This window comes from Anneissia japonica, unplaced genomic scaffold (genome assembly GCF_011630105.1).
Source record: "Anneissia japonica isolate Jap-2015-1 unplaced genomic scaffold, ASM1163010v1 scaffold287748_len1686314_cov196, whole genome shotgun sequence".
NCBI lineage: Eukaryota > Metazoa > Echinodermata > Crinoidea > Comatulida > Comatulidae > Anneissia > Anneissia japonica.
Genome location: NW_022727190.1, coordinates 835,557 through 847,740, shown reverse-complemented (window position 1 = coordinate 847,740; position 12,184 = coordinate 835,557). Strand labels below are relative to the sequence as shown.

Here is a 12,184-nt window from a genome sequence, read left to right as displayed (position 1 = left end):
TTATTGGCAATATTTCAATCAAGTTATACAAGACTACTCTATTTTGATTAAATAAATAAGTATAAAGTAAAATTATTAATAATAAATCGATACTTATTAACTACTTGTGCATAGTATTATACGCAATAGAAAATCTAATTGAGTTTCTCATTCCTAGTTACAATGCGAGACTCCCGGAATGATCGCTCAGCGGCTGCGTTTGAGGCTACAGGAGTTTAATACCAACATTCTTGTTGGCCTAATACGCCCTACTTTGACAATCTTTTGCTTAAATTTTTTTTTCACGTGTTATAATCGCTGCAGTTGTTTGGTGTCTATCCTAATACTAGATGCATTGAGATTTTTGACTAAATGACAGTATAAATTTTTTTTTTTTTTTTTTTTTTTTTATGGGATAAACATGCATACTTCATTTCTAACTTGATTTCGTTGTCATTATAAATTTTCAGTGTTAATTAGTAAAAAGCATCTTTTCTAATATTTTTGTCGATCAAAACACTTAATTAACGCTGTACTCCACGTGGATATAACCAATACGAATTAGAAACATACTGTAATATGTTCGTCTTTACGTTTATTGGCAATATGTCAATCAAGTTATACAGGACTACTCTATTTTGATTAAATAAATAAGTATAAAGTAAAATTATTAATAATAAATCGATACTTATTAACTACTTGTGCATAGTATTATACGCAATAGAAAATCTAATTGAGTTTCTCATTCCTAGTTACAATGCGAGACTCCCGGAATGATCGCTCAGCGGCTGCGTTTGAGGCTACAGGTACCTTGACAATCTTTTGCTTATTTTTTTTTTCACGTGTTATAATCGCTGCAGTTGTTTGGTGTCTATCCTAATACTAGATGCATTGAGATTTTTGACTAAATGACAGTATCAACTTCTTTTATTTTTTAAGGAAAACTTGGAAAGAAAAACTGCATGTTACAAGAGCTACCGTACCGGTACTACAAAACTATTAAAATGTGTGTATTCAACAGTATTAGGTACGAGCAGAACTAGGTTTGGTGAGGTTTACAAATATATATATATATATATTTAATAGCAAGATAAATTCCATCATACTCATCTAGTCACACCAGAGACCAATAAATATAAACCCTGTTACATTTGCTGAACCAGATTTATGTCTGCAAACTTCACTGATCAATTTACATGCTATAATTTAGTAATTTACAAAGATGTTAGTAAATTCATAATTACCAGCTGATAATCGTGTAACTGCTATTTTACCTTCTTCCTTTATCATTTCACGTTTTGCGTTTTTTTTTTAAATTCGTAATTTTATACACTACACACTAGGTTTACTGTAGACCTAGGCCTATATTATTATTTAAATATACAATTCTAATACATAAGATTAATTTTTATACGGACGTAGTAATTCATACTTAAACAATAAATTAAATTTAAATATAAACAATATATATAATAATGTTAAAAAATAAACAATAATTAAAATGTGGACACTGTGTCACAACTACAATAATAAGATTTATATTTTTCAATCTTATAATCAATTTTATATAGCCGGAGTTATGTATTGACCTAGGCTACTATGGCTAACGACAGGTACGCTTTCTCCATTAAAAAGGCTTTTTCTATTAATCCTGTAGATCAAACTTAGTACCGTTACGAATTTAATCGTGCGGGAAATATACTCATGATGCTTCAAGCTTGGTTTGCGTATAAATCGCTACACAGTCGCTACCGCTTTTTCACTGCAATCCTTGCACTGAGTATAGCTCGGTTTTAATAAAATCGCTCACCCTATCAGCGACAGTGACCGACAGTTGTCGGGAAGGTTGAACCAGGTCCAACTTTGCCGATTGCGTTGCAGACGAATCAGGGTACATTGCTAGCTGCCCTGACGCAATCGGGAAGGCACCCCGATTTGTCTGCAACGCAATCGGCAAAGTTGAACCAGGTTCAACCTTCTCGACAACTGTCGGCGACTGTCGCGAAAGGGTGAGCGATTGTATGGAAACGGAGCTTAAGGTAGCTGTCCCCGACGCAATTTCATGTCTTTTCAAGAAAGCTTAATTATCATAAATCCTTATTGAATTTGAATTTTATTTTTATATTACAGCAGACAGTAAGTACACGTACAAATTCTCAGAGAGTTTATATGATTTGCCAGGCCAACTCTACTCCAAAATAATTGCACATACCATTTGAAACATCAAAGAGCAACAAATAAAAAAAAATATTTCTTTTTCTGTGGGCCTATTGCGGCCACAATCAGTCGTCAAGCGGCGTCCATGACGTTTGACCATCACCATGAAAGTTCGTGGGATTACTGCTATTTTCAGCTAACCGTTTCGATGGTAGCGTCGACGCTATTAGACATGTGATGCATTTTGAATTTATTCCAGGCCGTGTTAACCTAAGGAAGATGAAAACTACAAATTAGATACCGGTAGAATATGATTATTAACAAGAGAGGATTTCGCAAGACTACTACAGAACAGATCTCATATACGAAATGGACCCTGTGATTATCAAAGATCTTGCCTGGACAGTAGCGTATCAAGGGGACGAGGGAGGACTCGCCTTTCCCAGTCGCACCCCCACTCCTACCCCCACCTCCGAAGCTCAAGTAGTACCTTAATTTGAGAGCTAGTGCCCCTTCACTTAATCATCCAGTCCCATCCCACTCCACCTTCTGGAGACCAGCAACCCCCCACCCCGCCACACACACACATTTTAAGAGTCCTAGATACATCACTGCCTCGTCTGCACTACACCTCTCGAGTAGATTGCAGACTAAATAGACTATACTCCAGTTACTATAGATTTGTCCCCACAGGACAATGCTGCACAAATGGAATATAAAACCAACACATGCCTGTAATTGCAGAGCTGTGACCGGATATTCAAATGAAACACATTGTGGAAGAGTGATATGATTTACAGTGCATACGAGAGAAGAAGAAATTAACGTTATTATAATGCTCATTGTACATATATGACATTTTAATATTTAGTACGGGGTAGCATAACAACGTACCTCCTTGCTAAGAAAACACTGTGTGAACCAGATCAAGAAGCCTTGCATAGACGTTGAAATGACAAACAGATACTGCAAAATGAAGGTACTATGCAAGATGCTCAGAATACCAAAGATCCACGTTAGTCCAACAACCGGAGTCAAAAGAAGAATTCTAAACAGTAACGTTCTAGGAATGTAAAAACACATAAAATTAAATCATATATTTAAAATATAATTTCAAATATTAGCTGTTAGATAACATGAAATAAACATTTCTCCAATAAGCCATTTCGTATTCTGAACTGCATGTGCCCATATTTAGATCAATCAACATAAACATCCATATACCAGATACACACATTATATGTTTATATCGATTGACCTTGGATACAGGCTTATTAGAAACGTGTTAGTTTTTCTTTATAGAACCAGATAAGAGAAATATAGCCGTCCTGCTATTTAGATTTTTGTTTAATTTTTATTATTGAATTTTTGTTTCTGTTTTAATATGATTCGTGGCGCATTAAGACGATTAAGGCGCTGTACAAATATTCTACATTAACATTACCGTCTGTCATAAAAAAAAAAGAACTAAAAACCTGTATATATAAGTAATCAAATACAATTAGGTTACAAACACTACATTTTATTTTGCACTTCAGACTGTTTCATGAGGGCACATCCTCAATCATCAGATGCTCGGCTCTGAATATATATATATATATATATATATATATATATATATATATATAGGCTANNCTGTCTCTTATACACATCTAGATGTGTATAAGAGACAGTATATATATAGTCTCACATTGGATTATTTGGTCAATTGATCCTTTTTGATTGACACACTTACTTGATCTGCTTCAGTTTATTTTTCTCATCATCGTTTTGGTGAGGCGTTTGCGATTTTGTATATGCCACGTACCCAACTATGCTGAGTTGAATCGTAACGACCTAAAACCGACAAAAAGACTTGAATTCACACAACATTATCGTTATAGCTATTAGTAAATTTAATAAAAACCATATGATTATTATTATCAATAGCCTTTAAACTTATAATAATTTAACGTATGGTTTATCTTACCAAAATTGTAAACATAACTGGGCCTATGAATGTCCATGTCACTCCGTTGCTAATGTTCAACCAGCATCTAAAAGATACAAATATATCGGTAAACTAAGTACGAACTTAGTAAGATAAACTAACAATAAGGAATAAGCTTTTAACTTCTGTGCGTTCTATTTAGGTCTATATTATTTATTACAATATCAATCAGCAAAATCAGCATAATGTAATAAAAACGCAATGAAGATAAAGACTTAGTTTGCTACTTTGTAAATTTGAAAAGCTCATAACAGTTTGTAAATAACCATTTACTGACTTTTACGTTATTTTTTGTAGAACCATACGTATTCATAACGTATCTTCAAATAAATGCAACTTGCTGCAACATTGTATTAACGTTATTTTCTGATATAACGTAACAATAACCTTCAAATTTTCGTAAATTTAACTTTTATCATGGTTGCTGGTTCTTGCTTTTCCATATTATGAATTACCTCTCGGATGCGTAGTTCTCCCTTGTAACAGCAACCGTGATAGTGACGAATAATAGAGGGAACATCCATCCTAATATTTGAAAGAATAAAAATCTTTTCTCGGGATCAAGAAATGCATGTTGGATGCACAGGTACATGTCAGTGGACAAGATGGTCATCCAAGAAAACGCCGCCAAGAGGCAGTAATGGAGACAAGCAGCAGCAAGAGAACAAGCGATCTGAAACAAATATTATTCCACAAAACTTTCGTTAAAACTTTGAAACGATTTTGTTGAGTGCGCAGTTGTAAAGCTTGCCTGAGACATCAATGCTGAGATATATAATACAAACTTGATTGTAGACGTACAGCACGTAGGTAACAATTTTTGTTTTACTTATAAATTTATATAAATTTGTAATTATTAAATACTTATACGTTTTTGGTGGGTTTTTGTTTTATATTTCAATCTATCTTCCTCCTGCATAGTTACCAACCTGAGAGATTTGAAATGCGTGATGACTACACCAGTTGTCTGGGTGGTGTGGGAGGGGGGGGGGGAGTGGCCGCCAGGACCACCGTCGAAGCCACGGTGACGGTCGGGTTTGAGTCACATAATCAACGGTTGGTTGTGACAATGAACGCGCAAAACCGGACGCGCCTCCTAGATTAGAAGTGCGTGGTTGGCTGAGTAATTTTGGTCGAAAAAAAAAGAAAATTTTCTGGGTAAATTGATTCTCAAAATCGAAAGCTTTCTAATAACTCAAGTTACTTCATGACCGTTTTTAAATTGTTAACAATTTCTTATAATTTTAAAAACATTTTCCCCTGATGATAATTCGTTATCATGCATAGACTTGTGCTAAATGCGTGACAAATTTATGATCACGAATGTGTTTCTACAAAATGCGTGTTTTTAATCGAAAATCAATTTAAAATGCGGGACTGTCCCGCACGATGCGAGACGGTTGGTAACTATGCTGCTTTTATTCCGCGATTTTTCAGTTATATTATTGTAAATTAGGAATGATTTTCAATATTTTTATGTTGCATGATTATTAAACAAAATTAGATAAAATCCAATGTCAGTGGTTTGTAATAGGGCCTACCACATATTCCTTGTCAAAATGATCACGCCTGCATTTTTCGTACATTTCATATAGTGCTGTCATAAATACAAGTCTCTCTTCAAATAAAGAGGGAGGCATTTAATAAGAAACAAACCCACCTTGTTTTCAATATTGAAAGCGAGCGAACAAAAAGTAAAGTTGGTAAAGAGCAAGGAGATTACAAGATTTCCCAACATTTTATAACGTCGTGACTTCCTCAAATCGCTACAAAATAATAATATTTATTACATAAACATGCAACATTTTAGTTTAAAATCTTTTCAAATGTTATTAAGGTACTTATTCGAATCAACGCTCCACTTTAAACAAATGGAACTCAAATAAATATCACGAGACATCAAAATGAATAAAAATCAATTGCAGCATTCGAATTCTTATTCAAAAGGAATACATATGTTAGCTTTGAACAATAGATTGAAGCAAAACAATTTTACTGACCTCTAGTCTTTCACTAAATTTAATTCACAAACCTGAACGAGCATATTATACAGATGGTAAATAGTAAGAACACGCTTGATATTGACAATCCTGTGAACGTAATGACATCTAACCCCAACATTGCATCCTTGTCCTCTATCTTTATGTCCTGAAATACCATATTGATATTATATGTAATAATAAGACATCCCATATAATATCTTGTTTGAAAAATTATTCCTGATATAATTTCTAATAGGCCTTATCTAAATACATCTTGAGCACAGATAACTCAAAATATCATAAGATGGGCGGATTCAAGGGAAAGCCGCACGAACCGCCCCCACCCTTAAAATTAAAAAAAATATTTTTAAAATGGAGAAAAAAGAAAAGTTAGGTCTGAGAGTGCCATTTTCGGCCATCTAAAGGTGGTGCCATAAGCATAAATTTTCTTAACTCAGCCCCAACCCTTCCTAGCCCCCGCACCCTCTCTATTTTGAATTCATGGATCCACCAGTGATATATTGCCATTTTGACTCTTAATTAAATTTGCTTGGTTTTTATGAGTTTTCTACTGGGGACAATAAACTTTGTGGGAAGGTTCTCTATGACAATACCTAGTGTTATAGTGTGTGGGCCTATACAATATTATTACATAACTTATTCAAGCACAAAAAATGTGAAATCATAATAATGCACGGTTACAATAACAATTAGATAAAGCCATAAATGTTGTCCAAATAGATTTATAGAGACTGGCCATAGCGATCATCGATGATCATCATCTATGTGAATGGTTGATTAAAACACATATGTGTAGATACGTTACACCTACCGTATTAGGCCTAGTCTGCATAAGGATTGCAAATGACGTTAAGTGTTGACACGAACAAATTACACCCGTGGTAAGAGAGTCGCTTGATGTCGTTACACAACCTTCGTCCGACCATTCACTACAAGGAAATAGAATTTTACAAAACTCAATTATTAAAATAAATATTTTATAGATATAGGCATAATGTAGTCCTATAAATGAACACAGGCATAAATCCACTGTGAATTCGGACACCGAAAGCATAGAATTCGGTCAGGAACCAAATTCATAAGGGATAGGCCTACCGGTACACATTTTTCGCACAAAAAAAAACCAGCCCATCTCCCTCCCCCATTCAAAATGTCCAAAGCCACTCCAACCCAGTCCGCTTGCGCGTCACCATCAGCTCCCCAATTCAAGTTTCCTACGCCACTATTAGACTGTTAGAAGGCTTTTTTGAACGAATAGGGGTTCCTCTGACATCGAAACAAATGAACGGGTTTACCTGATTTGTTGACAAAGCAGCCTAATAAAAAAAAAAACAGCAAAGAATGTATTAAACATTGGACGTATATTAAATAGCCTACATAACAAGCTTACATAGGGGATTTGGCTTCATCGATGAAAGCGCAGACTGGTTCCATGGTTTTATGATCTATTGATTCTTTTACCTAAACGAAAAAAATGACAATAAACATATTTATACCGTAATGTATTTCGTTCTATCGTTATTATAAAAATTATATGAAATTAACATTTCTTTTACAAAAAACAAAACTTGACCTAAGCCCATGCACACAATATATAGTCATGATGTGCCTATATATGGTCATGATGTGCCCATATATAGTCATGATGTGCCTATATATGGTCATGATGTGATGTCTATCATGACCATATTTAGGCATGTCACAAGTTTTCGTCACAAATAAAATGCTGACTTGTTGACTACAAATTCAGAAGATTCAGATGGATTTCTATTATTTATTCTACCGCAGTCTATTGATTATTTCATTAATTATATTAATTTAATTACCTGTAAAGAAGGAAAAACAATATATGGCTTCGCCTTCCGTGTATGATTTCCTTCAGCATCGTAAACGTTGAGAGCGACCAGGTCACTTGCAATATACGAGTTCGCAAGGCTGCTTCCAAATCAGAAAAAAAAAGAAGATATTTGAATTTTTTATTTAAAAAAAATACATTCTTATCAATATAGTCCTAGTTTTATTTTGTACACATGAGTACTATGGATGAAATGGCCAGGAGAGCGTGGGAACCCAAACACCATTAGTCGTCCACAATGCTCCCCCCAACCCGTTTATTGATATAATAATTAATTAATACCTAATACTAATTTTACTTGATAGCACAATATAAAATGCAAGATATAAAGTAAAACAGCATTTTGTACATTTTCATTATCGTACTGATTGATGGTAGCCTACGATTGGATTATACTTACGGTAGTGATACACTTTCAGAGCTGAATATAGCCACGATTATTCCAATTGTATCTGCATGTAAACAAGATATTATGACAAATTATATATTTTTTTATTTATGAAAATTCGGTATACAATAGGCCACCTGGGGAGGGTAGCCACATATTCGTCAAGACTATTGTCTTATAACTCCCCCTTAAGTAAACTTAACTTACATACATAAAGTAAATAAAGAAAAAAATGCATAAAGACAGTAAAGGGTTTAACTTTTAAGATATTCAATTAAAGTTTGTTTAAATGTGAATACTGTTTTTTCAAGTTGACCTCTGATTGTGATAATCTATTCCAGAGTAAAATAACGGAGAGATAAAATGATGATCTAAAGGACAGAGTGCGTCCAAATGAAACAATATAGGAATCGGAATAATCTAAGCGATTTGATCGCCGTCTCTGGGCTTAAGATAATTGGATGAATATGATGAATTAAACTAACGAAACAAATAAGTCAACAATTGAGATTAGCATCAAGGTACATCACTCATCACTTTTTTACGTTATATGCCAATGGACCAATGATTTATATATGAAGCTAAAGCATAATGTCAAAGAACATGCTTTAAATCTTAATTAATCGATGCATTAATTACACCATGTTTTTATTAAAACATGCCCAGGGCTTTATATTGCAATCATAACAGAATTATATTTACCGTTCGTGTTTACTTCTACTGCAAACGCTATTCCGTTCTGATTGTTTGTTACTGGAGTCAGGTCCATTGTTTGGCCAGATGACTTGATAATCACCCCCTCTAAAAAAATTAATAATGTAAAGTACAAATGCATTTTGAATTAATTAAAGTAATTCAAAGTACGCTAATTTTGTAAATTTAAAACCCATTGTTATAAATCGTTTGTAGAAATTTATAAAACAAAAACGCACACCTATGGTTTGATCACTACCCTCGCCCACTGTCGAAAAATATTTAAATTCGTCAACTGCAAGGTTTTCTAATTCAGGGAATTGCTGAGCAGTTACGTCATTAATCATTTCCACCACGCCATCAGATACACTAGAATCTATAGAAATGATATACGTAATACAGTTATATGATATATATACAAATATAGCACTGTTTCTTATTAGTTTTTATTCATTTAAAATGTTTAGGCTTAAAAAGATTTATCTGTTTACATTTTATTACTGTATTATATACGGTATAAATTTTATATAAGCGAACAGATAAATAAGTGGAGATGCCATAATCGTATCAAGCATACATAAACAAGGGGCCAGCCTCCCTCCGTCCCATAAATATTTAAAGATAAAAAAAAAGTAATGGAGAAAAAAAAGAAAATTGTATTTAAATTTAAGTCTGATATTGTCATTTTCAATCAATCTTCTCAATAATCTTCTCCTAACGTCAGTGGCATATTTTGCATTTCATTGGCTGGGTAAATAAATAATTAAATGAATGAAATCTTCTTTTTTTAATTATAAATTTACCTATTCAATGTGGTTTAATAAAGTAGTTTCAAACCCCAGCTTACCAATAAGTTCGTCCGAACAACGAACACCGGCAGTTGTGGTTGCATCACAGGAACCCGATCTACCAATCCCGTTATGTAAGCAATCACTTAGTGTATCCTCAGAGCCCAAGCAATTCATATAGGAAACATACACAAGCGAATTATCAGAGCCAAATTTAGATCCAGAAAATGCTTCAACAGCAGATGCGTATCCAATTTGGCGGCACGCAACCATTGCATCATCAATGCTCCATCCGTAGTCACAGACTGTTCCCCATCTTCCCCCGTCGAACATTTCCACCCGCCCTTCGTTCGGATGTTGTCCATTTATTAAGCGTATATCTGAAAGGATTTATGGTGCATATTAAAAACAAAATGAAAGGCTATATAATTTTGATAGTCTGCTATACTCTTTACTTATCACTACTACTTACTGCTACTATTACTACAGCTACTGCTGCAAAATAAAAATTGTTTTAAGTGAAAGATTCTCTCCCCGCCGTTCTCCGCTGACGTGTTGTATATAAATTTGTTTGTGCTCTGACTGTAATGCAAGCTATGTCCGAGAAACCAGCCGACACTTTTCAGCACGCGTGCTCATTGTCATTCCGTTTATCGTTTGTACATTTGTTTTTATTCATGACCTTGTTGTTTACAACTTCATACGGTTGACGGCCTAGTTCTAATAAAGTATTGCCTGACATGATCTTTATCAAAAATATCGTCATATTTTTGAATTTTATTAGCTGCTTTTTTATCAGCTTTTATATTGTATGTAAAAACGATTTAAATGACATGCGTTATAATTCCCGACAATACCTAGAACAGTATCCCTGCAATCCACGCTAGCTATTTGAACTCGAATATAGCAATCTTCGTGTATGTTCCCCCATCCACTATGTGTACAGTCACTCAACGTGCTTTCGTATCCTGTGCATTCAACATTATACATCAACAGGGGACCGTTACCCTTCCCGTATTCGCTGTATCGGTGATGATTGTAACATAACCTGTAATTTAACGACCGACAAACAACTGAACAATCGTCGAAGTTCCATTTTTTCCCGCATATATTACCGTAGCTACCGTTGTGGTAGAGTTCAATCCTGCCTTGGTTAGCGGTATTACCACCTAGAAGAACTATATCTGAACGGAAAATGGTAACAAAAAAGATGACAGTTACTATTCTAGTCTTTTAAGGAGTTTATCCATTGTTTTCTTAGCATTACAATGTATTTGTTATATTTATTCGCGATTTAGCAAATGCATATAGACCTATCGAAATCATCAACATCATCATTATTATTACTATTATTATTATCATTATCATTGTTTGAAGATTTGCATGGCAAAATTATTATTCACATTAAAATAAGGAAGTACAATTCTATAGGCCTAAGCTATTCACCGTAAATATGGGTTTATTTACAATTGGTTTTAACCTTCATTGGTAGAATAACTATTCATGGCTTACCTCCTTCCTGTGGATCAGACACTCCGACCTTGAAATGATCTACAACAAAATTAATAAATACCTCTATAACTATAATTATAATTATATAGTTATAGCTTCCTATCACAATATGTTAATACAGATGTACATGCTGATGTAGTTCAGTTAATTTAACTCATTCCCAAATTACTAGAAGTAAAATTGAGTAAAAATAATTAACATCGCTCCATCCATCCTCTCCTTGAAATGTATTAAAAATCGATGATTTAATAAAGTCAGACTTACATATAATTATTGTTGATATAATCCAGTACATTCTTGAAGAGATAAAAAAATATGCAGAAAATTAGAAATTTAGATAGATTAGTCACGTTGATAAAAACAAAAATACTGTACACATAAATATACTCACACATACCGTACATATACTTAGGTGCACCTATATACATACTATTCATTGCTATCAAACAGTAGGCCTCAGTAATTGACGCGTCAATTATACGTTCTTTCGTTCCTAGACACTTGGTCTAGGACATTTTTATTGACATCCCATAGGCCTTTATAAGAAAAATACAAAAAAACTATATGCGCTAACAAAACACCTTTTTCTGGTTAAATTCACGAAAAATATATAAATACAAAAACATACAGGACAAAGTGATGATCTGTAAACCAAGTAGAGGCGATTTTGAACGCAAACGTAAAATAATCAAGTGTTAAAGAGCAAACATTCCAACCATGATATTATATAGAGTATTGTTATATACGAATATATCCAGATACTCTTTACATTATCAATAATTTTAATCACACAGATGTCATATACATCTAGTTGTCTGT

The 12,184-nt window shown here is 33.8% G+C and overlaps 1 protein-coding gene across 1 annotated transcript in view; it reads right to left on the bottom strand.

Moving 5' to 3' along the window:
- Window positions 1–1,955: 1,955 nt before the first annotated feature.
- Window positions 1,956–12,184, bottom strand: part of LOC117113533 (adhesion G protein-coupled receptor L3-like) — a 10,588-nt gene continuing 359 nt past the window's right edge. The window contains exons 2-17 of the mRNA XM_033256893.1: window positions 11,366–11,404; window positions 10,711–11,037; window positions 9,913–10,233; window positions 9,307–9,441; window positions 9,075–9,173; window positions 8,385–8,436; window positions 7,956–8,067; window positions 7,520–7,590; window positions 6,941–7,058; window positions 6,159–6,274; window positions 5,787–5,892; window positions 4,582–4,799; window positions 4,106–4,172; window positions 3,872–3,972; window positions 3,031–3,199; window positions 1,956–2,406 (exon numbers count right to left, since the gene is read on the bottom strand). Coding sequence (XP_033112784.1) covers window positions 2,329–2,406; window positions 3,031–3,199; window positions 3,872–3,972; window positions 4,106–4,172; window positions 4,582–4,799; window positions 5,787–5,892; window positions 6,159–6,274; window positions 6,941–7,058; window positions 7,520–7,590; window positions 7,956–8,067; window positions 8,385–8,436; window positions 9,075–9,173; window positions 9,307–9,441; window positions 9,913–10,233; window positions 10,711–11,037; window positions 11,366–11,404 — 2,129 coding nt within the window. The 3' untranslated portion in view covers window positions 1,956–2,328. The remainder of the gene's footprint in view (window positions 2,407–3,030; window positions 3,200–3,871; window positions 3,973–4,105; window positions 4,173–4,581; window positions 4,800–5,786; window positions 5,893–6,158; window positions 6,275–6,940; window positions 7,059–7,519; window positions 7,591–7,955; window positions 8,068–8,384; window positions 8,437–9,074; window positions 9,174–9,306; window positions 9,442–9,912; window positions 10,234–10,710; window positions 11,038–11,365; window positions 11,405–12,184) is intronic.